The sequence below is a fragment of the Pleuronectes platessa genome, chromosome 6 (assembly GCF_947347685.1).
Source record: "Pleuronectes platessa chromosome 6, fPlePla1.1, whole genome shotgun sequence".
NCBI classification, from domain to species: domain Eukaryota; kingdom Metazoa; phylum Chordata; class Actinopteri; order Pleuronectiformes; family Pleuronectidae; genus Pleuronectes; species Pleuronectes platessa.
The window spans coordinates 553,985-568,511 of NC_070631.1; the positions used below are offsets into that span (position 1 = coordinate 553,985).

Sequence of the window (14,527 nt, forward strand, 5' to 3'; positions counted from 1 at the left end):
ACATGTCACAGTCACAGGTTGTCATCACTTCTGTCAAGGAGGTTTTGTTTTCACCCAGTATGTTTGTGTGTTGGTTGGTTCGTTAGTGGGATTATAAAAAACAACAGATTACCAGTAAACTTGGTGGAAGGTTGTGGTCTTTGAACCAGATCAGGGGGGGGGGGGGTCCTCTGTCACAGACATGTTCAGAGGACTGATGTTTACCAGTGTCTGGAATTTGGTGCAGATCCAAATCAGAATGAGTCTCTAGTGGATTTCAAAGTGGTTTCATAAGGAGCGTGTTGGTTCTTGGTGGAGGTCTGAGCTCTTTGAGTGATTCTGAGAGATTAGTCACCAACTTCAATGAAGCTGTGTCCTAATGCAGGGGCCACACTAGAGGAAACTAGATCCTCTTCAGAGCAGGTCCCAGTAGAAACAGTCTCTTACTCTGTGTGTGAGGGTCCAGGTTCATTACTGAAGTTTAGAGGAGGTTCCATGGACCAGTCACTCTTCAGAGACAGACAGCTGGACCCTGGAGACTCTGCTCTCAGTCTCTGGTCCTGACCTCTGCAAACACAAACATGTTTTTATTCAGAACACATCATTCAGTGGTTCATTCTGTGAGGATTCAGTTTGGAGCTTCACATGTTTGTAGCAGGTCTCTTACTTTGTGTGTGAGGGTCCAGGTTCTTTACTGAAGAATAGAAGAAGATCTTTGAACTGGAAACTCCTCTCAGACAGACAGCTGGACCCTGGAGACTCTGCTCTCAGTCTCTGGTCCTGACCTCTGCAAACACAAACATGTTTTATTCAGAATCATTCACGGAGAGTCACGTGGGTGCAGCATCCGAGATGGTCGCGTGTTAGGGTGGCTCTTGTCCTGCACAAGCTATTTTTGAGTTATTAATGTAAAACGCATATATTTAAGTAATCTAACGCTCACCCTGAGAACTTTAATTGCTCAGATAGAATACTCTCGGTCAGGCAAAGGATTAGAAGACATGGCGACATCGAAATATCTCAGAAACCCTCCGCGCTCGTCTACCTGGAAAAGCCCGGCGCATGAAGTCGACCTGGAGGACGCTGACGCTCCCCTTACAACCAGGAACACATCAGATAAGTTGGAAACGCTAATTGCAGAAATTTGAAAAGATGAACGACACACTGCAAAACGTTGCAACCGACGTTTCCTCTTTTAAACAAACAACGTTGGAGCTGAATCACACGGTGACGGCCATGCAGGAGAGGCTGGGCGAGGTGCGGATCACACACCTGGAGGAGACGTCGGAGCAGCTGCTGAAGGACAAGGGGAGCAAGGAGAAACAGACGGAACAACTATGGAACCGAGTACAAGCCCTGGAAAACCACAGCAGACGAGATAATGTGAGGTTGGTGGGACTGAAGGAGACCCTCGGTACTAACGGGACGCTGCTTGATTGTGTTGGAAAGATTCTGACGGAGGGACTCGGTGTTGAAGCTGACGGGGAGATGGAGATAGAGAGGGTGCACAGGCAACTGGCACCGAGTACAGATCAGCCTCCAAGGCCGGTGCTGATCCGCTTCTTGAGGCAATCCGCGAGGGATGCCGTGATCACCGCAGCCAAGGTGAAGCGAGGATTCGTCTGGGGGAAATGTCGCCTGTCTATGTTTTTCGAGCTCGACATTAGATACACACTGGCTTTCCCCGCAACGCTGCACTTTAAATGGAGAGGAAAACACGTGAGCTGCAACACTGTCGAAGCCGCGGAGAAAGTCATGAATGAGCAGTGACCGGGAGGAGCTGTGGACTGAGATGAGTGGAGAGGGGTGAGTTGCTGTTTGTACCCGATGTGCAGACATACATTTAAAGCACAGAGTATCTCATCTTCCTCCTTTCTCTTTTTGGTTCCTATTGACTTTATTATTATATTATTATTATTATTTTATTTTATTTTAGAATGAAAAAACATGACTGGTAGACCAGTTAAGTTTATTTCTTGTAATATAAATGGATGTAGCAGCCCTATCAAAAGGAGGAAGATATTATCATTTTTGAAAATTAATCAGGCCGACATTGTGCTGATACAGGAGACCCACATGCAGGGTCTGGAGGCGGAGACATTTAAAGTGGGATGGGTAGGACATATATTCCATAGCTCATTTTGGAGTAAACGTAATGGTGTTTTGATTTTGGTTCACAAGAATGTAAGTTTCATTTTGTTAAAACAAACTAAAGATGCAGAGGGAAGGATTATCTGTGTGGAAGCAGTGGTTGAGGGGGGGCCTCTTGTATTATGCAACATATATGCACCTAATAGGGGAGATCCCAACTTTTTCCACGAGGTAAATAAAATACTGGGAGATACCGAGGGTGAAATTGTCCTAGCTGGGGATTTCAACGAAGTTATGGATCCAGTTCTGGATAAGAGCTCATTCAGACCTCCTCTCATGACCAAGGAGAGAGAAGCCTTACACATGTTGAGTAGAGATGTTGGACTAATGGATATATGGAGGCTGATAAACCCAAATGTGAAGGATTTTACTTTCTTCTCCCACTGCCACAAAACTTATTCTAGAATAGATTTTGTTCTGATAAGTACTTCCCTGGCAGATAACGTGGCTAACTGTGACATAGAAGCAATCTCCCTTACAGATCATGCACCGGTCGAGTTGTTTATTAAGGCCAATCTAAAAACTGAAAGGAGAGGTAGATGGAGACTGAACATTGGCTTAATGTCGGACTCAACTTTTAAAAAGACAATAGGAGAAGATTTGAAAAGCTTTTTTGAAATCAATATTGGTAGCACTGAAGATATAACTACTGTGTGGGAAGCCTCAAAGGCATATATGAGAGGAAGATTTATAGCACAAGCCGCTAAAAAGAAAAGAGAGAATGTTACTAGGATTAAAGATTTGGAGAAGGAGATAAAAGAGAAGGAATTAGACCTGTCGAAACACTTTTCTAATGAGAAGTTTCAAGAACTCTGTAAGCTTAAATACTCTCTACATGATATTTATAATAAAAAAGCAGAATATGCTCTTTACAGACTGAAAACAAACTTTTATGAAGGTGGGGAAAAAATGGGGAAATTATTAGCCAGACAGTTGAAGGAAAAAATCTTTGCTAATACCATACCAGTTATAAAACAGGGGGGTGCACAATTTTTTGATGCTAAAGTTATAAATAGAAAATATTATGAGAAGTTATATACATCCTCCATGTCTCCTTGTGCCCCACAGGAAGAGATGGAACAGTTTCTCCTTAATATAGACGTACCCAGGCTCCCACCTCAGGAGGCAGATGGTTTTGAAACACCTATAACCGAGGAGGAAATAAGGAAAGCAATTTTTTCAATGAAAAATGGGAAGTCACCGGGTTGTGACGGGCTCCCAGTAGAATATTATAAAACATTTGCAGATATGGTTATACCGGTTTTACAGAGGGTGTATCAAGAGATATTTGATAAGGGTCGTGTAGCTCCAACTTTTAATGAAGCGGTAATCTCACTAATTCCCAAAACAGGTAAAGATGCAGCAGATCCCTCCAATTTCAGACCATCAGTCTGCTCAATCTGGATTGTAAGATTCTCACAAAAATCTTAGCCACACGTTTACAACTGGTTTTACCGAGCATCATTCATTCCAGTCAGGTTGGTTTTATGAAAAATAGAACTTCAACTGATAATGTTAGACTCTTGCTTCACCTAATGTGTCTGAGTAAATCCCAAAATACTCCTATAGCTGCTCTCTCCCTAGACGCAGAAAAGGCCTTTGATAGGGTGGAGTGGCAATTTCTGTTCTCCACCCTGTCTCATTTTGGTTTCAACTCCAACTTCATTAAATGGATAAAGATGCTGTATAAAGAACCCAAGGCGGCAGTGATGACAAATGGAATAATCTCTCCCTTCTTTAATCTGACCCGGGGAACTAGACAGGGATGTTCATTGTGCCCATTACTGTTTATCATCTTCTTATAGATTTTAGTGGTGTCTGTTAGAGCACACCCTGGAATAAGAGGTGTAAGGGGAGGAGACAATGAACATTAATTATTAGTATATGCTGATGACATTTCAGCAGTAGTATCTGAACCTCTGACCTCGCTGCCACATCTGATGGACACCATCCAATCTTTTTCAAAATGTTCAGGCTACTCCATCAACTGGAGCAACTCCGAGGCAATGCCTCTCTCCAAGTCATGTGTCTCATCTATGGTGGAGAAGTTTAACTTTAGATGGGTACGACAGGGAATGAAGTATCTTGGCATCAAACTTCATGAGGATATAGACGAAATAGTGGAACTTAACTTTAACCCTTTACTTCAAAAGATGAAAACAAACCTTGATAAGTGGGGAAAACTAAAACTGACATTGTGAGGAAAAATTAATGTTGTAAAAATGATAATTGCCCCGCAATTCAGTTATGTGGCAATGATGCTACCGATCAATATACCATCCACCATCTTTAGACAATTGGATGATATAATAAAACATTTTTTATGGGTTGGAAAAAGACCACGAATTAAATTGAGAAAGTTATGTGCACATAGAGAGAAGGGAGGGCTGGGCCTGCCAGATCTTAGATTGTATTATTTAGCTTTTGAGATGGTTAAACCAGCAAGGTACTGGCCGGCTGCAGAGGGTGAGACAGCTTGGATGAAGGTAGAAAAGGAGATATGCTCACCTGTCCAACCTATAGAAGCATTGTCACAAAGAAGGTCTAACATTACAAATCCAATACTTTTACATTCAAGGGATGTTTGGAGTAAAGTACATAAAATGTTTAAACTTACACATACTCTACAAAGATATTCATCATTGTGGGATAATCCCGATGTCTGCATTGGGAAGAAACCCGTGTACTGGAAACAGTGGCACGCTAGAGGCTTAAACACCATTAATGATCTATTTGAAGATGGAGTGTTTCTGTCATATGATAAGCTGCTGCAGAAATTTGATTTGGTGGGAAAATATCATTTTTGGACATTTTTGCAGATGAGGAGTTGCATTACCTCGAAGCCATACAATATTACTGATAATATGATGAGCGATTATATGAAACTTCCACTCAGAAAACGAAAAGCCTCACAATTTTATAAAATTGCTAATTCTTCTCTCGGCACTGACTCTGACCAGTTAAAGATGATTTGGCAGAGGGACCTTGGTGGAGAGATTAATAATGATAGATGGGCAGTAATTGTGGCTGATTGTGGTAAATATGTGAGAGAGGCAAGGGGAAAACTTACACAATATAAGGTATTACATAAATACTATTTCACACCATCCAGACTGTATAGGATGAAACTATTGGGTGATGATCTGTGGAGGAAACTGGTACTTTCCTTCACTGTTTGTGGGAATGCGTCTTGATTAGACCTTTCTGGACTCAGATTCTAAATATTTTAAGTAACTGGCTTGGAGCAGAGATTCCCTTAAGTCCAGAGCTCTGTTTACTGGGGGACAAGTCTCAATTACCCAACATAACCAAATGTCATCTTTCTGTAATTTCGGTGGGAACAACAACAGCTTGCTGAGTTATCTCAAGACATTGGAAGGCGCCAGAAATTCCACAGGTGAAAGAATGGGTATGTGCAATGACTGAAACTGCATCCTATGAATGTATGCTTAGTAGATTGAGTGATGACAGGGAGGAGGGGGTGACCCCTTGGGACAGGTTTTGGAATTACATAAAGGTAAATAATGATCCCCACTAGGATTCTGGTTTTATTGTTTTGCTGTGTTTCTCCCAAGTTGGATCCTGTAATACTGTATACCTCAGCAACATGTCTATATGATGTATGCTATATCATGTATGGTGGTGTGTGCACTTATGCAATGAAGGTATGAGCGGATATCATTATGTACTCACTTTGTTTTGTAATAGCTGCCTATTTTTGAGACAAATATGTGCGAAGTCTGTTATTAGAGTCAATTCTCAACCATATACTACTTGTTCCTGTATAAAGAAACATGTTTAATTTGCCATGTACCATGCCTAAGAAAAGTTCAATAAAAAGTTAAGTTAAAAAAAAACAAAGAACACATCATTCACTGGTTCATTCTGTGAGGATTCAGTTGGAGCTTCACATGTTTGTAGCAGGTCTCTTACTTTGTGTGTGAGGGTCCAGGTTCTTTACTGAAGTTTATAGGATGATCCATGGACCAGTCACTCTTCAGAGACAGACAGCTGGACCCTGGAGACTCTGCTCTCAGTCTCTGGTCCTGACCTCTGCAAACACAAACATGTTTTTATTCAGAACACATCATTCACTGGTTCATTCTGTGAGGATTCAGTTTGGAGCTTCACATGTTTGTAGCAGGTCTCTTACTTTGTGGTTGAGGGTCCAACTTGCTCTGAAGTGTCCTCGTCCATGTTGCACCGGCTGCGGCTCAGTTGTGGTTCAGGCCACGCTGCTCTTCTAGATATTCAAGGTCTGGTCTATTTCCTCTGGTTCTGCGCTCAGTTTACAGCAGAACACAGTGAAATGATCTTTCACACCAGTTTCAATGTTTATCTGTTGAACACTTCCTGTAGCCTACCCTATTTCAAAATAAAAGCACTTCATCGTTTCTGTCGACTGAATCAATTTATTTATTTTTAAATGTTTTTATTGTGAAATAGATGCAGGGCTTCATAGTTTGTAGTACTGGTATTTATTTGAGTACAAAGGAGTACTTATATACAAGGAAATACAGTGATCAACTCAGAAACCTCAGAAAGAACAAGAGTATCTCTCTCTCTCTCTCTCTCTCTCTCTCTCTCTCTTTCTCTCTCTCTTTCTCTCTCTCTCTCCTGACATGTGACCTCAGGAAGCCTCCATTATTTTGGGATATTTCAGTCAATCACTTAATTTATTCAGCCATTACTACATTATTAAATTAATCATATGAATATATGTTTTATGGTACCAGTCAATAAGGGTGTGGAGGTGTACTATTGTACAAGTACAATAATAAAGTTCCTTTTCATGTAATATCGGTTTATAGCATTTTTAATTACACCAATAAACCTGCAGAGCCACAAACAGACGTTGAATAACAAAGTGTTTCTGCAACTTGAGCATTTCCTGATCTCCACTCAAACCAATCAACTACATTAAAGTTAATTAATACAAACTGTAAAAGTTCATGTGACCTTCACCCCCCGGCCACTAAGAGAAGAAACTCAACATCTAGAATCATGTTCACGTCATAAAGGCTGGAAATGAATTACAGAACTTTATAGACAGTAACACTGAGAGCACATCAGTCACAGCTTGAAGCAGCCTCTGTGTCTCCACTCAGTTCTATGGCTTTGTGCCCAAATGAAGGTGTGTGTAGTGTGTGTGTGTGTGTGTGTGTGTGTGTGTGTGTGTGTGTGTGTGTATGTGTGTGTGTACCTGGCTCTGCAGGTCGATGTTCCTCACACCTCAGCCAGTGAGTCCAGAGCTTTACTGGGATCCACAGTGAAGACTCTGGACTGGTTGGTGACCACTGCTGTAACGTGTGATTGTGAAGACACGTTGTGTTATTAAACACTTGATGAACAGATGAAGATAAAAAGTGAAGCTGTGAGTTAACTCTGTTAATTAGTCCTTTGAAGGCTCTTTGATCCAGACCTGCTGTTCACATCTGTCTCTGGGATCCGATCACATGACGTCTGTCACCAGGTGTGAACTGACAAACTTAGAGTCATGTGATCAGCAGACGGATGTTAACAGCAGGTGTGAGAGTGAGACAGTGAAACTTTCAGAAAGTTGTGTTCACACTCACCTGCTCACTTTCCTTCCTTCTGCTCGTCCAGGTGAAAATGGAGTCTGACCGCTCCCTGTTCTCAGGCTCCTTCTCCCTGTGGAACCAGTTCACTCTTGAAACCTCCCAGTTCAAAGTCCAGTTCATAGATGAACTGGTTCACAGTTCATGTTTTATTGTGATGTTATGATGTAGATAACAAACTTATGATCATGTATTTAATGAGTAATGGATGCTGTGGGATCATGAATCCAGATCTTCACTTTCACACTGAGTCCTGACTGGGAGCGTCTACTGGGACTGAGCCGTCCAATGAGATTCATCAAGATGTTTAAATGAGCCTCAGAAACTCTGGAGTCAAACACGTCCAGTCCCAGTGTTGGTTTATAGATCTACAGAAATACAGCTGCATTGTGTTGCATCATGCGTGTGTTTGTGTGTGTGTGTGTGTGTGTGTGTGTGTGTGTGTGTGTGTGTGTGTGTGTGTGTGTGTGTGTGTGTGTGTGTGTGTAGACGGAGAGGTTCATGCAGCAGCTCACGGACTTCGCGGGGGAACAGGGGATGAGCGCCGCTCCTCTGAGGAACCTGATGAAGAGCGTCCTCCTGGTGCCGCAGGGTGAGAGCGACACACACACACACACACAGACACACACACACACACACACACACACACACACACACATCCAGTTACACTTATTCTCTGTTGTTAGATGGAACCTTGTGTAAATCTTCTGTTACCCAGAATGCAATCTGACCTTGTGCCTCCTCACACTCATCGTGAGTTGTGAAACGTGATGTTTCCAGGAGAGTCTGGATCTGGAGAACCGGACCAGGTGGAAACATAGAAGAGAAGATAGGTTCTGAAAGTGAACCTCGTTGTGGACGTAGCTTTAGTAGAAACTCTCTGAAGACAGAACCTGGTTCATCTCCTGCTGTCCAACTCAAAGGTCGAGGACAAACGATCAGTGATCAGGAGGAAGAAGAGAGAAGCTTCATGCTCAGTGGTTCTGCTCACGTTCCCACAGCACTCAGAACCTCACAGCTGGGACAGGTCAGGTCCAGATCAGATAAAGTGTCCCACAGCAGTCAGAACCTCACAGCTGGGACAGGTCAGGTCCAGATCCAGTAAAGTGTCCCACAGCAGTCAGAACCTCACAGCTGGGACAGGTCAGGTCCAGATCCAGTAAAGTGTCCCACAGCACTCAGAACCTCTCAGCTGGGACAGGTCAGGTCCAGATCCAGTAAAGTGTCCCACAGCAGTCAGAACCTCACAGCTGGGACAGGTCAGGTCCAGATCCAGTAAAGTGTCCCACAGCACTCAGAACCTCTCAGCTGGGACAGGTCAGGTCCAGATCCAGTAAAGTGTCCCACAGCACTCAGAACCTCTCAGCTGGGACAGGTCAGGTCCAGATCCAGTAAAGTGTCCCACAGCACTCAGAACCTCTCAGCTGGGACAGGTCAGGTCCAGATCCAGTAAAGTGTCCCACAGCACTCAGAACCTCACAGCTGGGACAGGTCAGGTCCAGATCCAGTGAAGTGTCCCACAGCACCCAGAACCTCACAGCTGGGACAGGTCAGGTCCAGATCCAGTAAAGTGTCCCTCAGTGACTCAGATTCTTCTGCTCTGTCCCAGGAGCCCTGAAGAAGAACCTGGCAGCTGAGCTGATCAGAGAGGACCTGGTCACGTTAGGTAAACATCACGTCTCCAGTTGATCTCAGGGTCGGGGGGGCCTCAGTCACATGTTCCCTCAGTGTTTTTAATTCACGGTCCAGTTTGAAGACCTGGACTCAGACCTGTGTGTTGTCTCCTCAGGACTCAGCGAGGACAAGGCGTCTCACTTCTCACAGCAGGTGACTTTCCTTCAGGTCTTACCAGAGCTCATGATTAATGATAAACATTCATCAGTTAGTGAAGACTGGTTTCTTCTGGTGGTTCCATGAGGAGCTTCCAGCTTCAGGAGTGTTTCTGACATGTGCTGGTGTCTTGCAGTGGACGGAGCACCAGGAGGCGCTGTCCCGACAGGCGGTCAGTCAGGCGCTGATGGTCAACCAGCTGCTGGACATGGAGTGGAAGTTCGGAGGTGAGAAGAACCAGACGAGCTCGGGCTCCTCTCACAGCTCCTCTGCATGTTCATGTCCTCACGTCCTCCTCTCACAGCTCCTCTGCATGTCCATGTCCTCACGTCCTCCTCTCACAGCTCCTCTGCATGTCCATGTCCTCACGTCCTCCTCTCACAGCTCCTCTGCATGTCCATGTCCTCATGTCCTCCTCTCACAGCTCCTCTACATGTTCATGTCCTCACGTCCTCCTCTCACAGCTCCTCTGCATGTCCATGTCCTCACGTCCTCCTCTCACAGCTCCTCTGCATGTCCATGTCCTCACGTCCTCCTCTCACAGCTCCTCTACATGTCCATGTCCTCACGTCCTCCTCTCACAGCTCCTCTGCATGTCCATGTCCTCACGTCCTCCTCTCACAGCTCCTCTGCATGTCCATGTCCTCACGTCCTCCTCTCACAGCTCCTCTGCATGTCCATGTCCTCACGTCCTCCTCAGCACAGCTCATGTTCTTCTACAGCTCAGGCTCCTCTCACATTAAGTCTCAGAGAAATATCAGGGAGGGGCTCAGGAGAGAGAGGGAGAAGGAAATATTCAGGTTTCTAAAGAACTCACAGGACTCTTTGACAGAATGAAGGTAAACATCCACTCACACTCCTCTCCACACGGGGGCAGTAATGCACGTTAAGTTGTTTGCCAACCGCCATTACCCGTCAGAGGAAGAAGATGTTGTCTGTGGAGACTTTGATCCAAAGTGGTCTGGACCTGTGGTCCTCATGCAGGTCCTTGTGCACATCTTCTTCAGATCAGGATGTTTCTATATCTCTGCACCGACGCCACCTGGTGGTCAGAAGCTTCATGTTCTCTGGTAACTCCACGCTGTGAGCATGAGATCTCCAGAACCCTGAGAGAAGGTCTTCAGATCTGGTTCAAATATTCACCTGGACTCAAAGAGGAACTCATGAGATTTCACAGGTGAGTCTGGAAATGAAACAGGACAGTAACTCCAGTCTCTGTCTGAACCTACAGTGACTGTGGGAACCAGTGAGACACAGAAAGTGGGCAACATCTACCTGCAGGTGAGAAAGCTTTGCACACACACACACACACACACACACACACACACACACACACACACACACAGTGACATGTGTCCTGTCGTCCTCCTGCAGTTGAAGCTCGTGGTCAGAAAAGGGAATTCCACTGAAAACGTCTTCATGGGTGAGTGAGTTCACCAGTTTGTGTCGTCACGGACAAATTCCCTCTCAATGTAATTTATTGTGTTTGTAAAGAAGTGATGAAATGAAGGTGATACGATGACTCAGCAGAAGAGGACGTGAAGCTGTGAGACATGAGTCAGCAGCAGATTGGATCTAACAAAGCGTCTCTGTACTGAGGCCTGATGGTCTCATTCTATAGAGCTGCACCAAATCCCACAGGAGGACCACGTCTCTATTCAAACGTTTCTCTGGAGATCTCTGAGCAGCTCAGGTCCTCCAGCTTCCTGTGTAGAACATGAGAGTTAGTGTTTCACAGCTGAACAACACAGCAGCATCAGATCCTCCTCATGGTTCAGGTGAGAGGAGGAGAACCTGAGTCTGGTCCTCCAGAGAAGATCCAGAGGAACCAGTGCAGTCAGAAAGCATCGAGAGACATAAGTTCACCAAACAGATTTGATTTTATTCATCAACGAGTCAAGAAAGAATTTATTGTGTTGTTGTAGCAGAACCGTGAAGAAGCAGATTCACTTTGTTCTTTCTCTAACGTTGAGAGACAGAACGTCTTCTGACACTTTCACAGATCTCTGTGATGATTCGTGGATCTGGATTAAAGTGAGCAGACATTTTGAGAGAAGTGATTTCTATCAGTGTTGTAACTTATTGATATGATGGAACCTTGGAGGACGGGCTGGGGGGGGGGGGGGGGGGGGGCTCTCCAGGGACTTTCTAGTTTCCAGAGAAAACCTCCTTTTAAAGAACTTCAGAGTTTTTACCACCGTAAACGAAAACGTTGAACCTTTGATGTCGATGCTAAACTTTGAAAAGAGAAATAAAACTGACATCTGTATGAATTGTCTGTGTTAACATAGAGACGTCATCTACTTCCTGTTTCCTTCCTCCAGAGCTGACACTCCCTCAGTTTTACAACTTCCTGCACGAGATGGAGAGAGCCAAGGCCAGCATGGAGTGCTTCAGCTGAGGGGGGGGGCTCTCCTACAGCTGATCTTTGTGAGGACCAGGTTGAGACTCCGGCTGCTCCTCACTTTGTGACCCTCCTTTAATAAACTGCTGTGGGTTGGAATCAGGTTGAAATGGTTTGAATTGATCTGCTCTTCACTCAGAGAGCTTCACAGTGCATCTATTAGCAGAACCTTTGGGTTCTATGAGGGGCAGGTCGGGGTCCAGCACATTGCCCAAGGGCACGTCAGCATGCAGATGGGCTCCTGGGGATCGAACTGCCGACCTTCTGGTTGGAGGATGAATGTTTTACCAGCCACTGTTTAGGTTCAGTTAAGGGTTAGGTTTAAGGTTAGGGTTAGGGAATGCATTATGCCAATGAGTGGCCTCACTAAGATAGCTGTACAAACATGTGAGTGTGTGTGTGTGTGAGTGAATGGAAGAGTGTGTGTTTATGTAAGGCTGTGAGTGTGTGTCTGTGTGTGTGTGTGTGCGTGGGTGTAACACTTCATTAATAATCTAAAAATAAAGGTGAATAAGAAGGAACCACTTTGTGTTGTGAATAAATCACTGAATTTCTTCTTCTGGTGAAAGTTCCTCTGATTCAAACTCACTTTGTGAATGAATCTGGTTTTAAATGATCATTAGTCTGTTGATCAAGAGAGAAAGTTAAAGAAGCCAATTCCTTCTTCCATCGGACGAGAGACGAGTGGACGAGGTTTCTAACACGTGACGTGAAACCTGAAGAACACAAACATCTCAGGATGAAGAAGAGGAGCCGGACACGTAGAAGACGAAGACGTCCACTTGGAAACAAGAGGAGATTCCAGATCTTCTGGTGATGAGGGCCGACTCCGGTGTGGACGAGCTGTAAACAACAACACTGATCTTTACACATGTCCCGCCTCCTGCTGCTCTACAGGCTCCGCCCCTCTTCTGGATGTCCCCCATACACATATATGTGGTAATAGATTTTAGATCAGAGACTCTCGACTGTCTCAACATGGTTAGTGATGAAGTCTTTATAGAAACCAGATAAGAGCCTGAGGCAGATTTCATGTGCAGACGAGTCCTGGTCTCAACTCGTTCACAGTAATTAGTTACTGAGAACTTAACGGTGAGTTCCTGTCCCTTTGGGATGTTCTCTGTAAAGAGTTGAGCTGGAATGTGCTGCACGGTGATTCTGCTGCTGGATCACAAGACGTCAGCTCCTCTCGTTCCTGCTGCCTGGGCTCCACCTCATCATGTGTCAGAAGAACAGTTTCAGTTCAGTTCCAGTAAATATTGGAAGAAGCTGTTGAACAGAAACTTGGAGAAATTTCCTGAAGACAGACTTGAGATAATATGTTTTGTGAGGCCACCGTGACCTCGACCTTTGACCTTCCAGTTCATCTCTGAGTCCACCTGAGACAACTTGTTGAGACATGGTGTCCACATCTGAGAACCCCCCCGCCTCCGGCCACATGAAGAACCTGGTTCAGGTTCTCCTCTTCTGGTCATAAAGAAACACGACATCACATCCTGTGACCCCCCCCTTCCCAAATTAGCAGCAAGATTCAAACCGTCCAATGAAGAGACACTTGATATTTGTCCTGTTACACCGTCACCTTTAAAATACAGTCGGCCCCCCCGTCGTCCAGTCGTCAGAGTCCTGTTGGTTCGTCTGCCAGGAGTCTGTGGCCCGGGGGGGGGTCAACCCACTGTCTCATATGGTCTTCATCAGATTGACTCTCTTCTCAGAACAGACTACACTGCTTCAGGTTAGGGTTAGGGACTGGAACCCTCAACCTTCTGTCCCGTCGGACTCATCTGAAGTTTCCTGTGTCTCTTGAAAGACGCACATTTCTCAAAGGTTTCACTTTTTTTCCAGAAAGTTATTATTACCAAAAGAAACATATTCTGAGGAGCAGGGGGTGGAGCCTGACTGAGAGACACTGCACACCCACCTACACCTGCACCCATTGGATGGTACCAGCTGTCAATCACTCTGTGGTATCCCCCCCCCCCCCCCCCCCAACACAGTGCTTTATGGTCTGTTTGACTCTAAATGATCATAATTCACTAAATGAACATCAGCTGTTTGAAGAAGACTTGAAACTAGAGACTGAGACAGAAACTCCTTCATGTTCACTGACGTTATAAAGAGAGAAGTCACTTTCTATAGAAACTACCAGAGGAGTCGCCCCCTGCTGCTCACTACACAGAAGACAGGTTCCAGACACTTGGCTTCACTTTCTGGACCTGGAGGTTGTGGTCTTATCAGTCACATGACTCAACTACCAGCGGTGAACACAAAGCTGCAGAGGAGACAATCTACTTCCTGTTTACATCACATGACCAGTGGACGTGGATGGTTCTGTGGTGGCCATGTTGGATTCTCCTGAGCCCTCAGACGTCAGCCTATCAGAGCCAGTGGGAGGTTCCCCTTCATAGAGGAGAGCGGGGTGATGTGAGACACCCCCTGTATCTAGGCAACGGAACACATTTGTGGTCATGTGACCATTATGTTTTCAAGCCCCCCCCTCCCATCCCCCCCTTGCCATGAAGGAGAAGTTGGAGCTGGTTCTGTGGAAAGTATGTTTTTCACAAAAATTGTCTTGCTTTGATTG

The 14,527-nt window shown here is 45.0% G+C and overlaps 2 protein-coding genes across 3 annotated transcripts in view; one reads left to right on the forward strand and one right to left on the reverse strand.

Annotated features, from left to right (window-relative positions):
* The window catches only part of LOC128441978 (COMM domain-containing protein 7), a 49,187-nt gene extending 37,145 nt beyond the window's left edge, over window positions 1–12,042 (forward strand). Inside the window, exons 2-9 of one of the 2 annotated variants that reach the window (XM_053424126.1) lie at window positions 8,199–8,301; window positions 9,319–9,375; window positions 9,499–9,536; window positions 9,676–9,766; window positions 10,547–10,609; window positions 10,771–10,820; window positions 10,914–10,962; window positions 11,864–12,042. In XM_053424126.1, coding sequence (XP_053280101.1) covers window positions 8,211–8,301; window positions 9,319–9,375; window positions 9,499–9,536; window positions 9,676–9,766; window positions 10,547–10,609; window positions 10,771–10,820; window positions 10,914–10,962; window positions 11,864–11,940 — 516 coding nt within the window. In that variant the 5' untranslated portion in view covers window positions 8,199–8,210 and the 3' untranslated portion in view covers window positions 11,941–12,042. The remainder of the gene's footprint in view (window positions 1–8,198; window positions 8,302–9,318; window positions 9,376–9,498; window positions 9,537–9,675; window positions 9,767–10,546; window positions 10,610–10,770; window positions 10,821–10,913; window positions 10,963–11,863) is intronic. The other variant, XM_053424125.1, reaches the window with a different exon arrangement.
* Window positions 1–14,527, reverse strand: part of LOC128441955 (NLR family CARD domain-containing protein 3-like) — a 69,632-nt gene that overhangs the window by 6,979 nt on the left and 48,126 nt on the right. The window lies entirely within an intron of this gene.